This window comes from Lytechinus variegatus, chromosome 8 (genome assembly GCF_018143015.1).
Source record: "Lytechinus variegatus isolate NC3 chromosome 8, Lvar_3.0, whole genome shotgun sequence".
Classification (NCBI taxonomy): Eukaryota; Metazoa; Echinodermata; class Echinoidea; order Temnopleuroida; family Toxopneustidae; genus Lytechinus; species Lytechinus variegatus.
Window position 1 is genome coordinate 41,723,095 of NC_054747.1, and position 17,042 is coordinate 41,740,136.

General features: G+C 37.7%; 2 protein-coding genes across 2 annotated transcripts in view; one reads left to right on the forward strand and one right to left on the reverse strand.

Annotated features, from left to right (window-relative positions):
- The first annotated feature begins 1,191 nt into the window (after window positions 1-1,191).
- Window positions 1,192-6,302, forward strand: LOC121419501 (cingulin-like). The gene is made up of 7 exons (XM_041613953.1): window positions 1,192-1,781; window positions 2,105-2,174; window positions 2,602-2,669; window positions 2,943-4,022; window positions 4,325-4,391; window positions 4,848-5,143; window positions 5,637-6,302. The coding sequence occupies exons 1-7, from the start codon at window positions 1,472-1,474 to the stop codon at window positions 6,266-6,268; spliced, it is 2,523 nt and encodes an 840-aa protein (XP_041469887.1). The 5' UTR covers window positions 1,192-1,471; the 3' UTR covers window positions 6,269-6,302.
- Window positions 6,303-9,956: 3,654 nt separating this feature from the next.
- LOC121419754 (dynein alpha chain, flagellar outer arm-like) overlaps window positions 9,957-17,042 on the reverse strand; it is an 85,874-nt gene continuing 78,788 nt past the window's right edge. The window contains exons 57-61 of the mRNA XM_041614211.1: window positions 16,757-16,959; window positions 15,989-16,128; window positions 14,749-14,953; window positions 14,137-14,221; window positions 9,957-13,705 (exon numbers count right to left, since the gene is read on the reverse strand). Coding sequence (XP_041470145.1) covers window positions 12,177-13,705; window positions 14,137-14,221; window positions 14,749-14,953; window positions 15,989-16,128; window positions 16,757-16,959 — 2,162 coding nt within the window. The 3' untranslated portion in view covers window positions 9,957-12,176. The remainder of the gene's footprint in view (window positions 13,706-14,136; window positions 14,222-14,748; window positions 14,954-15,988; window positions 16,129-16,756; window positions 16,960-17,042) is intronic.

The following is a 17,042-nucleotide window of genomic DNA, read 5'->3' on the forward strand; positions in this document are numbered from 1 at the left end:
AATGCAAGCGCGAAGCGCGAGCTGAAGTTTGTTATATTTGGTTCTAAAATGGGACATTATAATTAATTTTTTGTAATCATGATACGTACCTGTCTCGCTAAATAAACAATAGATAGCGTGAATCATTTCAAGGACTATATATTTTAGGAATCCAATTAAGAGCGAGTGCAAAGCGCTTGCTGATTTTGTGAGAATTACATATGAAGCACTTGTCATTGTAATAATGATTAACATACGCATCTGTGACAATTTTTGATATTCAACTAAAAAGGGACATTTTAATGACTGATTTAGGAATTCATGAAGAGCAAACATATCTCACCAATCTTCGTGTTAACATTATATCTGTTTCATTAAAATTTTTTATATATAGTTATTATATTTTTAACAAGTGAATGATTAAAAAAAATGCGATTCCAAAATCAGTCGCAGCAGTAGTAATAGACGTGGTAGTAACAGTAGTTGTATAGCAGCGGCAGAATTATAATTATTAATAGTAAAGTGGGTTCGAATCATCAACATCATTATTATTGGTATATATTATCAATTTCGTCATTACTATTGACATTATTATCATTATTATGCCTATTATTATTATCACTATCATTCTTCTTGTTATTATTATATCTTTATCCTTATCATCATCATTAGTAGTACAGTCATTCTTATATTCAGAACAGTATAGTAGTAATATATATATAGTTAAATGAAGAACAAATAGTAGTAGGGGAAGAGGAAACATATTTTTACCAGTCGATTATAGCCCCCAAAAGTGCTTCATTGAGGCAATTTAACAAAAATCTTTCGTTTTCGATATTAATACATAGTAGCTATAGTATGGTAGCATGATAACAAAAGTTAACTAGGCATGCGTAAGATCTGTTTTTTGTGCTTTTCATTTACCATGTTTACGAACAGAATTATTGACATTAGCCTGAGTTCTTTTAAAAAATTCTGCGATGTTTGGGGATAATTGTATGAAATTCGACCTAGGCTTTCTATTCATGCGCTCAATCGAGACAAAACCCTTTTTTCATCCGTTCGGTATATACCGCTACATCATAATTCTTGTGTACACCTAATGTGTGTCTACTGAGTGAGGTCAATTCACACCGATGCATAGTCAACTATTAATATTTCTGGTATGTTCTGCGGATCCGTCTTGTATTTGACAAGGATAATCGTTAGTGTGTCATTCTTTTAAATTGGAACGGGAACTATCATTAAAGAAGCCAACTCCTGCACGGTAATAATTGTCTGCCAATACAGTGTGTGCTAATTTGATCTGCCTCCAGATTCGAACTTACTTCCATATAAAGGTTGTAAATAGCATTGACAACCCCAATCTTTAGTTGAGAACTGTTCAGATCTCGAATGATAAGCCGTCTTGAAACATCTACATAATACCACTTACCTCATTCCCACCCCTTTCTTATCCTAACTACTTTTGATCTGTGACGCCTTCATCGAAATGGCGTCTTCGGAAATCGAGAAAGAGACAGAAATTTCGTATTTGCGGCAAGAGATCTTAACCTACACCCCTGGGAATGCATCCCCGGGTGAGGATGAGAGGGTGGCCTGTCTCTATCCGAAGAAACTTATCATCTACATGATTGACGTCATCACTGGTGGTGTCTCAGATACTGTCCTGGCAAACCTAAGATCTGCACTTCTTGTTGATGGGAATGTAGGTGAAAGCCTCAAGGAACCATTTAATGAAGAAGATCGTGAGATACGTCTTACTGATTTTATATCAGTCATTATACATCATCATGTTTCAGGTGAGTATACGCATAAGATAAAGAAACATAAAGCAAAAATCAGACAAACAAAATAATGGTATAATATCGGTGGTTTCTTCGGATAGTAAAAGCTAAAAATTTCCTCGATTCAAAGTTATTTCCAAAGGATTTTAATTAATTTCAAAGCAATATCAGAGAAAGCATAAAAAGAATGTTTTCAATCACCTAGATTTTTGATGTAGATTCATCTCACTGAGAAATGTTAATGAATGGTCACTGCACATACCACAAACACAAAATACAAAGGTTTTTTGTCATCTGATACTTGGTGTTATCATTCCTATTATTCCATCTTTAACCAGGAGAAGCTGTTGATCAACTACGAGTGAAAGCGCTTTCTGAGGTAGTTGGATGCTTCCTGGTCGTAATTGGGTAATGTATATACTTTTCATTGTCCATTGTCCATGATCCATCGAAAAATGTAAAGCAGGTTTCGCAACAATTGCAACAAAACAATTAAGCTGACCCGAGTAGTTGTATAATATGTACAAGAATTGACTTCTGAAATATTATTGGCGATTCACTTTTTTTCCAGAACTAATAAAAATGAACGAAAGCCTGAGATTAGTTTACATTTTTTTATTCCTGTTTTTTTTTTGTTGTTGCTTCCAAGAGGTCAATCTTTTGATGAGGGTTATAATGATGATAATGAATGTTCGTTTTGTAATTCTTGGGACGGGGATCGAACCCTCGACGCACCCTCGTGACGTCTGGCCCGTTTATGTGGTGACCACGTAAGCCTCCACTGAGCAAGACATGAGTTTCTAATATCTCCACTCTTCTGTTGTTTATCCACCAGAGAATCGGGTGTGGCACTTTCTCAGTTTCTAATGTCTGATTGGATATCACCAATATCTGACATTACAGGTGAGTTTAAACAATTACACAACAATACGGATATATACATGCAAATTCTTACAATCCACCCGAGTTTGTAAAATAATTATTTAATTAGCAAGCGAATGGAGTCAGGAAGGATTTCATTTGGGTTCCGCAGCATTTCGCTTGATAGGATTGGATGTTGTTTTAATATTAACTTAAGTGTTTTTATGCAGTACCTATTTCGACGGTAAAATTCACATACGAATAGAACGAAAGTTTTGTGACTTATTTGAATGTCACCCTTTCTCATCAAAACAGGCCGGCCTCCTATTATATTAATGATATGTGACTTGGGAAAGCAGCATGCCGACTGGACGAGAGGGCAGCTTAGAGATATTGGGATCATCGATATCTACGAGATGCCATATCCTGGAAACCTGTCTCTTGAGGAAGATTTGGAACTCCTCAGGATGCTTCAAAGGTGCCTGGTTGAAAGTGATGAAGGGGTAAAGATAAGGTTTGCCAAGACCATGGAGGATATGTGCAGAGATCCGGCATTTCGAAAGATTTACGAGCAAGCATTGGAAGGTAGCAAGAGGGCCAAACAGTTGGAGAAACTCATAGAGGAAGAACGAGAGAGAATCGAAGATATGGAGGATCTGAAGGAAAGACATGGAGAGGAGATACGAACAAGGGAGGGGCATTGGCAGAAGAAACTGGACGACAAAGATGAAGATGTTCGGGCTTTGTCAGACATTGTCCAAATGACATGGGGGAGGAACGAGACTGGTCTCGAGGCTGTTAGGCAACAGGTTGAACACCTAAAGGAAGAAAGAGAAGCAGACAGATCACGTCACCAGGAAGACAAACTCGCCATGGAAACAGAATGGAAGGTCGAAAGAGAAGCACTAGAAAAGCGCATACATGCTTTGACTGACGCAGTCAAAATGGCAGAACAGATGGAGGAGAAACTCAGACAAGAGATTGTGGAGGTAGAGAACAATAGTGACGAACTAAGGATAAAACATGATGACGAAAAGCGTGCTTTGGAAGCAAAGTTGAATTACGAAGAAGAATCTAATGAGGAAGCGATTAAACAGGCGATCAAAGACAAAGAGTTTACTGAAGAGGCAATGCGACAGAAACTTAACGCACTCTTGACCGAAAGGGAGGAAGAAAAGGCGGCCCATCTCAAGGAGAAACGTTTATTGAAACGACGGGTGAAGAAAGAAGGAACACGCATAGAACAATTGGAGCGGGAAACCCAGAAACTGAGGAATAAGATTCAAATTGAAAGTGAGATGCGATCCATGGAACAGCAAAGAGCGTCAGAGAGATCTGGCTTTTCAAGTTTCGCCATCCGGTTGATTTCAGGATCACAAATGGATCTTACTAAAGGTAACCTTTCTTTCCACATTATGAATTGCAAAAAAAGCAAAAACAAGTGAAAACTGTGTCATGGCAGTTAAACAAATGAAACCGATTCCAAATCATTATATTGGAAATAATGAGATATGTTTGGTGGATCTCGATCCTGAGACATAACTCTTTTCATAGGATATCTACAATCGCTTTTGCATAATTTAAAGGAGAATTTTCATTTATTCAAGGTGAGGTTTTAGTAATCTTGAATTTGAAAGGACGTTTTACGATCAATATAGCCTTTTAATGTTTATCATAATTTTTTTTAATGTTGGCAGGTATTCATATTGTCGATGATAAGCAAGGTAATGTGCATCTAACAGCAGATTCGACACTCTCGTTAGGGTAAGGTTCTCTGATTATTAATTGGTTGGGCTGTCTATTTTTATGGCGGCAATAACACAAAGGATCGCATAATTTTAAGACATGAATGCATGGTATAGTGAAAGAGGGAAATTGCTGGAGGAATCATTATATTGATGTAGAATGAGATCTTATAAGCATCGCCATGTTCGTTCTTGAGATGACCCACAAAGTTATGACGAATAGTATTTTCCGAAATAAAATACCCCTAAACCTAGTTCCTCATTTCGTAGATACATGGCTTACATTAGGTATCTTTGCACACCAAGTTCAAAATTGATTTAAAACCTCAAACATCCAAGTTACCTAATGAGCAAGGTTGGTATTACATAGCCCTGAGGGACGCCATGTAGTAGTCTGGATGATAATCCATGAGAAAACAAGCATTAAAACAATAAAGTGAATCGAATTAAAATATTTCATTCATAATTCTGCCAGGTCTAAGTCACCACCAGCTCGTGACGAGTTTACGGACATCCTAAAGCAGATAGCAGACGATCTTTTCGATGAAGCTCAGATTGACAGCCTTGGCGGCCAGCTTGGGATCATCCAGGGAGACATTGTAAGGGCCATCAAGACCAACATGAGGTTTCACAAGATTACGAGTGATGGGACGTATGAGATGCTCAAGGAATGGAGAAAAGGCGTGTCCGGGGAAGATGAACGGATTGAACTGAGGAGGGCGCTGTTGGCTGCCAAGCTAGTCGACCTTGCTGATCGATATCTGCCACAAGGTATGAATGAGAAAATTTTTTATGCATTGGTGACAAGAATAAGATTTCATCTTTATAGATTTTAAGTTTGCGCGACAATCTATGAACTTAAAGTATTTTTTATGATGTTGTTGACTAATGTTATGTACAAATGTTGCGAAAGATGAAATAAATGAACCATATGAACCAACCATGATGATATTTGACAGAAATGAAATCAAATGAAAGAAATGGGCCTTTATTCATATACTGTATGCCTACAGCCAACTCAAAAATGGGTATTAAAATGTTCTAATTGGTCAGAATTGAATGCCATAAGTGTGGTAATCCGAGTGTTGTGATTCATTCATCAGTACCATCCATTTTATCTTAATTACTTTGTTACGCCTCGAAGTTTTTTCAATCAATACAACTTGATAGGTAATTTCAGTCATCTAATTGATCGAAAACATATCAAAATATAACATTGAAAATGAAACTCTCCCTGTTTTCCTCCAATTTGACAATGTTCTAGAAGTGGAAGAAGCCTTGGAAACCCCTGACCTTACAAACAAGACTGAGGAGAAAGACACCAACATAGAATGTGAGGAGGATGGAGAGGTTCCGAAAGAAGGCATCAGCAAAGATGAGAAAAGGGCTAACCAGTCTTATGATCAAAACCAAATCGAAGAATTAGAGACGGTTGAATCCAACCAAAACGAAGACGCAGACTCTGACGTATCTGACGATGTCGCTAAACAGGAAGAGCTAGAGCGAAGGGCACTGATGTTTATCCAAGAAGATGGCAATACCAATGGTTTGGAAATGGGGAAAGCTGGAGTAAATTTCAACATTGGTGACATCGAAGGAACTGACAACCCACCGTCTGATGCAGCGATCGTTACTGAGAATGAGTTACAGCTGGTAGTAGATAAGAGTGGAGATGGTGCAAATGACGTCATAATACAAGATATAGAGTTAAAACATGGGAGCAGAAGAGAAACAGGGCAGATTGGAGAACAGTTGGAGGTAGGAGTGAAGAGTAAACCATTTTTTAGATGGAGTCTGAACCAAACAGTACAAGAGGCCAGAGAGGTCAATGAAAGCAACATATTAGACGATAGTTCAGATCAGGTCAAATTATCTTGTTATTGCTGTTACATCTAAGGATTTTTACTTAACCCTATCTAGACGGGGGGGGGGGGGGGGGGAGGGGAGCTTTGGGCCCCCTCCCCCTCAACTATTTGCGCAATATTTTCGCCGCATTGATTTTTTTGACCGCATCGGTCGCTCTCTGACTTTCAAGTCTGTCACATCTTTTGAGACCAAAATTGTAACGCCCGTTTATTACGTGCTTCCGAAATTACGCTGTTTTATTTTGTAAGTGCATGTCAGACCACAAATTGGTCAAAAACATGACTTTTGTGTACAAGTCAAAGTAAATTGTGTTTTCGACCAAAAACATAAATGTATGATTATTTTTAGTTTTGCTGATCTACATAAATTTAATTTATGCTGTTATTATCTCAAAAGAGTCCCCGACAAAAAAACAACAACAATGAAAAACAGAAGGTCGCCAAGACAAAGAAACACACAGGAAATTACAAAACATAATATTTCATAAAAAGGCTATGTCTATTTTTTAAATGTACATTTGCTAAGAACAGCATAAGAGTGTCTACGCCAAAAATTAGAACATTGAACTTTATTTAGGGAGTTACAGAAAAAGTAAGATTTTTCATACTATTCACGCATGAATTAACATTCAATAGCAATTTTCTTAAAATAAATTTCATACAATTTTGTAGGATATATCCCAGACAACTCGCGTGACAATTTTCAGCGCAATCGACGGCCGAGATCGAAAGGCCATAATAATCTCCCAAAATACCCCGGCCTAGAAAGGGTAAACATCTCATACTTAGATTTTATATAACCAACTCCTGATCATTTTTATACAGTGGTGTTTGTTTTTCTATAGGCCTACTTGTAGTTAGTTGGGAAGTGAGTGAAATTTTTAGGGGGTCGCACATAGTGTATATGGGGCAAAACTTATAATAAGCTGAGAGCGAGCGAATGCTCCGAGCAAGTAAATATTCTGAAAATTAAAATGCAAAAAAACTTTTGACATACTTCTTAGCATATTTTACCCCTTTCCTATCCCTTTCTACTTTTATTCCTTCACGGTTTTTATTCAGTTAGTCTTGATTTTTCAGGAGAAGAGGGGGGGGGGGGGGTGTCCGACATATACCTACACCAAATAGTTCAGGGGCGGATCCAGCTTTCGCCAATAGGGGGGGGGGCGAAAAATATTTTCATCAACATTTTTCTCGATTGGCCGCTATAATCTTATTTTTTCTGGTTTTTCAGGGGGTAGTCCTAACAAAAGACTGAAGTTTTAAGTATATTATGTTAGTTTTTATTGTTATAAACAAGATAAGGTATCTCATATGTGGTCTTGATATATAATGCGAGCGCGAAGCGCGAGCTAAAATTCTTTTATATTTTATGTCCTTAGAACTGAAGATTCTGAGCATTTTTTATAATCATGAACAAAGGTAAGTATCCAACTAAAAAATGTGAGCGCGAAGTGCGAGTCAAAATTTTATTAGAGTAACATGAAAAGGGACTCAATTAGGACTGTTTTAGTGATTAATGAAGAGGATACAAGTATCCCCAATTAAATGAGAGTGCGAAGCGCGAGCTCAATTTTTTTTATATTCCGACCTAAAAACTAGACAGTCTAAGCGCGTTATTCAAATAAAGAACGAGCTGTGTGTCTTAAACGATTAAATGCGAGCGCGAAGCACGAGCTTAATTTTTTGATATACAGACATGATAAAGGAACATTTTGACAAATTTTGGAAAGAATTTCCAAAGAGGATAGGTATCTCATAAATCAAACAATGCGAGCGCGCAGCGCGAGCTAAAAATTCTGATAACAATTTGTGTAAATCAAACAAAATAATTGAACCTTGATGTGCGAGCTAAAATATTGTGTGCGAATTGATTTCAGAACTGGATATATTAAGTGTCATTTAATCCTCTTGAATGCGATTCATTACACAGGCAATGCGAGCGCGAGCGAAATTTTTTATATAAAGTCTATTTTCCAATTCTTAATTCCCCTCACCTTTTTCTTGTTTCCTTTCGGGGTCGGGCCGGCCGTTACGAGTCTGTAAATGACACATCATGGGCATAATACCTCTTTCTTACTTTTCTTTTTTTTTCGTATAAAAAAATGCAAGTTAAAGAGTACACTTTTTATGCAGGTTGTCAAAAAATAGGGGGGGGGGGGGTGGGGCCGGCTCGGCCACCTCCTGGATCCGCGCCTGTAGTTTGATTTGCACAAATTTTGGCAAAAAGCAGTCATGTCTCTGTGCCACCTGATTTAATATCGTTTGTTACGCTCAAATTTTGATTTCTCGGATTAATATATACATTAATTTTACTTTGTTACCATTAAAAGAAATATCTTGTCTCATGTTATGTAATTGAAGATTATAACTTTGTAAAATAAGAAAACAGTTCCGGGATAAGTGTCATTTTGAATGTTTTTTTAACGTGCCTGTAGGTTTACATCTTACTATAGTCAATACAATAACATTATTACATAAGCTGGCCCCCTCCTGGATCCGCGCCTGTAGTTTGATTTGCACAAATTTTGGCAAAAAGCAGTCATGTCTCTGTGCCACCTGATTTAATATCGTTTGTTACGCTCAAATTTTGATTTCTCGGATTAATATATACATTAATTTTACTTTGTTACCATTAAAAGAAATATCTTGTCTCATGTTATGTAATTGAAGATTATAACTTTGTAAAATAAGAAAACGGTTCCGGGATAAGTGTCATTTTGAATGTTTTTTAACGTGCCTGTAGGTTTACATCTTACTATAGTCAATACAATAACATTTATCACGTAAGCTGTTTGTTTTATAAACAATGCTGCGAGGTGAAATTATTTCTCATTAAAAGATACATTATTATCTGCATTCAGTGCGTTTTTACATGAGATATTCCCTTTTGGAAACAAGAGTGTCATCATCACCATCATCATATTATCACCACCATCATCATATCATCACCACCATCACCACCATCACCATCACCACCATCATCATATCATCATCACTATCACCATCATCATCACCATCATATTATCACCACCATCATCATATCATCATCATCACTATCACCATCACTATCACCATCATCACCATCATATCATCACCACCATCATCATAATCACCATCATCATCATCACCATCATATCATCACCACCATCATCATATCATCATCATCACTATCACCATCATATTATCACCACCATCATCATATCATCATCATCACTATCACCATCACTATCACCATCATATCATCACCACCATCATCATATCATCATCATCACTATCACCATCATCATCACCATCATATTATCACCACCATCATCATATCATCATCATCACTATCACCATCACTATCACCATCATATCATCACCACCATCATCATATCATCATCATCACTATCACCACCATCACTTTCACCATCATCATCATCACTATCATATCACCACCACCATCATCATATCACCATCACCATCATCATCATCACCATCATATCACCACCACCATCATCATATCATCATCATCACTATCACCACCACCATCATCACTATCACCACCATCATCATATCATCATCATCATCACTACCAGTACCAATATTGCTGGTTTGAAAATGGTTTCATTCCGTTTGGTAACATTTTTTTGGCCCAACCACTCCCGACCCCAAAAAGGGAGATGGAGAAAATATATACAAAATATACATATTCAATTAAACAAATGAATGCTGACAAATTCAATTAACATTTATTAGCAAATAAAGATATTTCTTCAAATCAATTTCACACAGCAAATTATATTGGACGGCTCAGCATACAAATGGATGAGAATTTCATCAATTTAAACATGGAATACACAAAGAGAAAGACTCCGGGGGAGGACACCATGCAGTAACATACTGCTCACTATAATGCTACAATAATATCACTGACTGTAACTGACTCCAAACCCACTGATGGTATGTCAATTGGAAGTAATGTAATAGATTTGCTCAGTCTGGAGTCTCTCATTGGAGTGACTGTGACAACAAAAATATCAAGCTTGATTCTCCTCTTCAGGGAGAGGCTGATCCTCATTTATCAATATAACTGTAATCATTAAAAAGATTCAAATTGGCAATCCACGTTTTAAGACAAAATCCTGTTACATCTGCTAAGTTCAGTTGAAGAAATAATGAAGAGTCTGACTTGAAAATAAATTAAAGGGTTGCTGCTATCTTGTGTGTCAGGACGGACTTGACAATAGTGTAGATGAAACAGGACGGAAAACTTTTAATCCCTGCAAACAGTTGTCGTATAAAGTCACAATTCTTTTGACATCTAAAATGCAATTTGATAGTCCCCATTACAAGTAAACTTTTCCATCTATATACACAGTATTGTACAAAATAAAATTAATCTTGATATTTACATTTCAAAGAAATATACGGATATATGTTCTTAACATTTACATAATGATTAATATGTACATATCAAAATGGACACTTTTGCAAAGTCATAGAAAACAAGACAAAACAAATACATCTACAAAATTTGAAAAGAATACAAATGAAAGTTTATCTTAACAAAATAATTTTAGGAATGTGCTGATATTTTATTCCCATCCATAGGGGAAAACCACTATACATTTATACAAAATATGTATATCTACAGCATTTCTATACTAGCACGTCCAGTTGGAAACAGAGTTTCCAGTTCCAAATCATACATTCATTGTAGGTCATATTTATCAATCTTGGGATATGAATCTCCTTTATCCAAAAGCTACAGACATGGTATAATATTACTTGTGGTGTTGTTGGAGAAACATGAACATCTGTTTACCTTCATCACTCGAAAATAAATCCTTTGTGTCTTAACAATGACCATGGGTAGGACTTCATACTTTCCTAAGTAGGCCTATGGCAATGGGCAATATCAGAAGGGCCATCTCTAGACATATATATACATGTTCTTGTTAATTGAATTTTCCACTGCATTCTATATATAATGAATACACAGGGGGCCGTTTCATAAAGCTGTTCGTAAGTTAAGAGCGACTCAAAGAACGACTGGTGATCCTTTATTACGGCTAAACCATCGCCAATGAATATACAATTTATTACAAGAAAGGATCACTAGTTCTTAAAGTCGCTCTTAACTTACGAAAAGCTTTATGAAACACCAACCAGGTAGAAAATAGCATGCAATGCAAAGTAGACTTCTAGTATGCACAACTACTTGTTACAGCTAGGAGCCTACATTGCATAGACTCCTTGTCATGTACATTTTTATAAACAAAAGAAAATTTGCACTTTATCACCAATATAAAATCAAGGTTTAGTTATGTAGTGGTACAATATTTACACGATTCTGTCATAATATTTCTTAAACACACATCCATTATCTATTAAAACACATATCAGTAACACAGAAATAGATTGTAGTCAAATTTACAAATATAAGTCATTACATCTTTCATCTTTCTTATAGTATCATAACATACATATAACTCTATCTCTACTGGACTGAATTCTTGTTTTTCAATTGCTTCTGCTGTGTTACTCACTAGAGCACCAAGCTCTTGACTGTAACTGTATGAACAGCTTTTCACATACAATTCGTGTTCTCGGGATCCAATCCTTGCCAAGTATTGTCATACCATGAACACCAAGGTGATGCCACTTGTAGCTTGGCCCACATTTTAAACAGCAGGGCCTGGAAGTTATATACAATCACCAAACATTGCATAGTTGTATACATTCTTCTAATTTTGTACCAACATATTAAAATCACTTAAAGATTTGATTAAATCATCAACTCTGGTCTTAAAGCAATAAATGTAAACGAAGGTTTTTTTTTTATTTAATGCCAATTCTCCACAGTTTGGTCCTTTGGTTTCTGCAAGGTTAGCTTTGTCTGCATCCTGACCGATGAGGTAAATAATGCAAACAATACAAAGTATGGGCATACCTTAATAGTTTGGGTCATCCTTGTTAAAGACACTTCTTTGATCAGAGGCTCTACTTGCTGACACTCCTCTCCCTTGGCTACTTGCCCTACCCTGACTGCTTGCCCTACCATGGCTAGCAGCAGACTTCACATCCTTAGATCTTGTCTTGCCTTCTTCATCGCTGCTCCCATCCCCAACAATTGCTTCAATGGCTTGTTCAAAGAAGTTCAGAGACTCCTTAGAGCTATGATGATCTTTCTTGTCCTTTGAGGCATCTCCATTGGTAGGAAACTTGTCCCTTTCCTCGTCGTCATCCTGGCCAGACTTGACTGATCCAGCTGACCTGACGGATCTCCTGGAGCTAGTGCTTCCTGGCCGGCCGGACTTCCTGGAGCCACTGCTTGGAGGTCGGGGTTGGAGTTCCTTGCCTTGGTTTGGACTGCCATCGCTATCAACTGAATCTCTTCCTTCAGATTTGCTTGACTCTGCCGATGATGCCCGATCCTTAGTGGTTTTAGGTAAACTCTTCCTGGATCCACCACTCCCACTTCTCCTTGACCCTTTGTCTGAAGCATACACATCTTCAGCAGCTTTAAGGCTCTTTCTTGAGGCTGTGTCATCATCCTTGGTAGATTTCCTTGACTGGATGCTTGTCCTTGAACCACTCACGTCATCCTTTGGTTTGACACTATGTCTTGACCCATTCTGGCTACCATATGGTGAGTTACGTTCTTCCTCACCAGACCTGTCCTTATGGTCAGACCTTTTGCTTCTTTGGGATGTTGCACTGTGTCTTGATTGTCCACTCTTCTGAGATGCTGTTTCAAAGAAGTCATTTTCCCCTTTCTCAGGCTCCTTCTTTCCTTCGTCCTCACCATCAGAATACTTCTTATCATCCTCTTCATCGGAGAATCTCCTAACATCCTTTGCAGAAGCACTTGATGCCCTTGAAGAATGATGAGAACTCCTGGTAGATGACCTCTCACTTGCTCCATCATAATCGTCCCCATAGTCTGCCTCACCTGGATCATTATTAGCATTCTCATTATCAAGCTCATCCTGCTCATCGGGGTCAGCGTTCTTGCTATCGTTCAGAGAACTTGTGAGATTTCTGTAATCAAAAGTAGACGTCTTATGACGCTGTCTTTCCTGCTCAATGGACCGTGCAGTCATCATCAGTTCAACATTTTCTTCCAACTCAAAGTCATCATCTGCCTCCATTACTGCTTCCTCTTCCTCTTCTTCCAAGACGGTATCCTGCTTCTTCTCTTCTTCTTCCTCTTTCTCCTCGATGGTAACCTTCTTGTCTGACCTCACTGACTGCCTGCTGTTGGACGGTCGGCTCATCGCGGAATGCCTGGACCCTGAACCAAGCCGGAGTCCGGTGGCGCTACCAGGTTTGCTCCCGATAGAGCGGCGTGACGCTTGGGATGGTGGTCCCCTTTCGCTGGTTCCGTCATCACTCTGCTTCACAGCTGCTTCCTCTATGGTCCTCACCGAGTGTTGCATGGAAGGCTGAGGCCACTTCCTGGCGCCATTCTCTGGTGCTTCTGTAAAGTCAATGTATAACAAAATGAAAGCAGATTTGAGCAGGAATTTTTCATGGTTGCATAAAGAACTGTTTCCCATTACCTCTTCTATGGTAGAGACTTAAAAAGAAAACAAAGTTCCTAATACAACAGAGTAATATTCTGGTTATTCCATGACATTTCCTCCGATGACAATTGCTCCGCTATCAATTACACAAACTAATGTTAATTCGAAAACTAAACGCTGTGCTGTCATCCTGGAAACGGCTCTTTGTAAATCATATTTTCCCTCCATTTTGAAACTCCTAATGGTAGCATTCACAATGCAGAAAGTTTCTCTTTATTGGCTTAAATGCTTACATAAAGAAAATATAGATAAAGCGTTAACAATATGGAAGGACTTAAAAACTATGAAAGTGAACATAAAGGCAGAGTTAGGAAGGAGAACAAACCTGGATCTAGGATGAGAGCCGTTCCTGCCATAGTCCATTGCTCTACAGGAAGCGGACAAGCAAGGTCAAAGGTGAATACACAAACCTGATAAAAGACAAAAAAAAATAATACAATAATACATAAAACAAGTTTGGAACAACAGGGCACCATCTTACAAAGAGTCGCAATTGATCTAATCAACCACAACTATGGAAAGCCAACAATATCTAGTATCTAGTATGATAGTAAGTGGACCCCCAGTCTGTATTCAACAGGAAGAAGAAGGACCAACCTGTCTTGATTGATTTAAGAATACTGGAATCAGTCAAGACGGTGAGTTATCTTCCAAGTCGTTACATAATCAACAATTATCGAAATTGCAGATGTGGTTTACGGTACACCATGTGGAGTGTTATAGAACCAGTGAAGAGAAGGAGAAAAGAATGGATAGGTGAGAAAGAGGAGATTTGAGAGTAGAGTAATCTTTCTTGAAAGTAGTCCTGAAAAGGACTGTAAACCAGAAGAGATTGATGAGTTGAAAAAAGCTAGAGTAGTAGGATGGATGAGGAGATGCTGGCTTGAGTAAAGATGATGAGTAGAAGCAGTAGAATAAAAATGTGAGGAACACCTACCTGTCTTGATTGATTCAAGAATACTGGACACTGATAGACACCCAGTTGAGGGCGCTGTTTATCATCATCCGTATTCTCTCCTGCTGGAGATGGTTCATGTTGACTAGCTTGGTCTGTGTTGGATTCAGAACTCCTTGCTGTTTCTGGTTCTTGATCAATGATGATTGGTCTGATGTACATACTAGGTATTGCTGAGAGGGATGAGCTGAATGGATACACAGAAAACATGATATCATCAATCTTTAAAGGGGAAGTTCACCCTGACAAAAAGTTTATTGTAAAAATAGCAGAAAAAATAATAAAAGATATTGCCGAAGGTTTGAGAAAAATTCATCAAATAATTAAAAAGTTATTAGAATTTCAATTATTTGATTTGTGACGTCATATGCGAGCAGCAATCCTACATAGCGAATGGTAAAAAATCAATGAAATGTCATTTTCTCAGAAAATTGAAAATGGTTTTCACTGTAACTTTTGTATATGAATAGACAAATCATTTCACACCCGATCATGAAAAGAAAACAAAATTAAGTCATCAGAAACCATACAAAATTTGAAATTCATACATTTTATATTATATAACACATGGGGCAGCTGCTCGTTTATGACGTCACAAATCCAAAATTTTGAACTCTAATAACTTTCTTACTCTTTAACAGATTTTCCTCAAACCTTCACCAATATTTTTAAATATTTTTTCTGCTATTTTTACAACAAAGTTTTCTTTGTGAACTTCCCCTTTAATACACACATATCCAGCAAACCTTTGTTCAAGGCGTAACAACACAAGAATTATCATATATTTTACAATTTTGAATAAAAAAGGGAGAATTTTTAGATTTTACTTTAAGACATAAGGAAGTGAAAGACCCCCGTAAATGCTATCAATCATTGTGTAATATCAGTGAGGATGCATGGGAAATTCATGCAAGAAATTTGAGTTCATGGAGGTGCTGCATCAAGAAGACAGCCACATCATTTGAAGCAAGAAGCTTTGCCCATCTGGAGGAAAGGCCCAGAAAAAGATGACCAAAATCAAGATGCTTCTCCCTATGATTAGGTCCACATGTTTCCAAGATACGGGAGAGTAAGTCTCTCAAAATTTGAACTTTCTAGTCATCAAGAGATCTTGTACCTCATAATTATCTTCCCAAATTGTTGTTTGCAAAGTAATACATATTTAGCTAAATAAGCCCCACCCTGTTGTTCCTAATCATTATACATGATAATAAAGACTTACCTTGCTGGGGCTAGGCAGCCATGTTCAAGGTCCCAGGTAGCTCCATCAAGATAAACATCTCTGATATACATCCCTCCAGGATGAATGATGTCAAAACTATCTTCATTCAGAGAACGAGATACCTCACAAGAGATACCAACCTGATAATAAAAGAAACACAGATTAACAGCAACAAAAGTAATAATATAAGATCAAAATAAAAAGTGTTTACTATTTTCCTGTCTCTCTTCAATCATTACAATGGTTGTGCCGATATAATGGTCCATCAATAGCAAACTCGCATCTCCTCCAGCAAATGAACTGCCTCACCTGGGTCAAGTGTGGCAAATTTAGAGGAATGTCTTACTACGGGACAGTAAACACAACATCACCTGAGCATTAGATGGATTCTAGACGGATTAGATGGACTGTCACAAAAACTAATAAACTCATTGGCCCGTATTCTGAATTCAGGTTTAACTTATTAGACCATGGTCTAACTCTGTGCTAACATTATAGGAAACCAAAAGTGTCAAAATTTTTATTAAGTTGTATGTTTTTTATGTTTGCTGTGCTCTTTCCTGATTCATTGATGTTCAAAGACCATCATCTTTTTATACTTCCTAGACAACTATGAATGATTTGAGAGTAAAATAAGGTGTAAAATATGATATCTCTACTGTTAGTGATTTATGTAACAATTGGCTATCCATACTTAAACCACAACTTTAAACCTGAGTTTAAGTTTAACCCGACTTCAGAATACGGGCCATTGTAATGAGTCCTTACCTCTGATACAAGACACCCAGCGAGGGCGGCCTTCTCCTGTCTCAGTGAAGTGATAACGGCCGTTGGGTTGACCAACCCTCCCATCCAGATGGACAGAAGATGACCCCTCGGTTCGGTCTGGATCGGAACAATATCCGGAGCAGAGCGGGGCACTTTTCCCTCTTTGATCCATGCCTGCATTTGGTCATGACGTCTCTTCAGGTCTGGGATAGAGAAGAGCAAACATTGAAAATACATGGAACATGGACCTTGGGTACTGACAGCTATTAAGATGAGTTGACCTGTC

Coding starts and splice junctions, on each gene's coding strand:
- LOC121419501 (XM_041613953.1), top strand. CDS start 1,472: ATGGCGTCTTCGGAAATCGAGAAAGAGACAGAAATTTCGTATTTGCGG. Junction 2,175..2,601: donor TGCTTCCTGGTCGTAATTGG/GTAATGTATATA, acceptor TTTATCCACCAG/AGAATCGGGTGTGGCACTTT. Junction 4,392..4,847: donor GATTCGACACTCTCGTTAGG/GTAAGGTTCTCT, acceptor TAATTCTGCCAG/GTCTAAGTCACCACCAGCTC.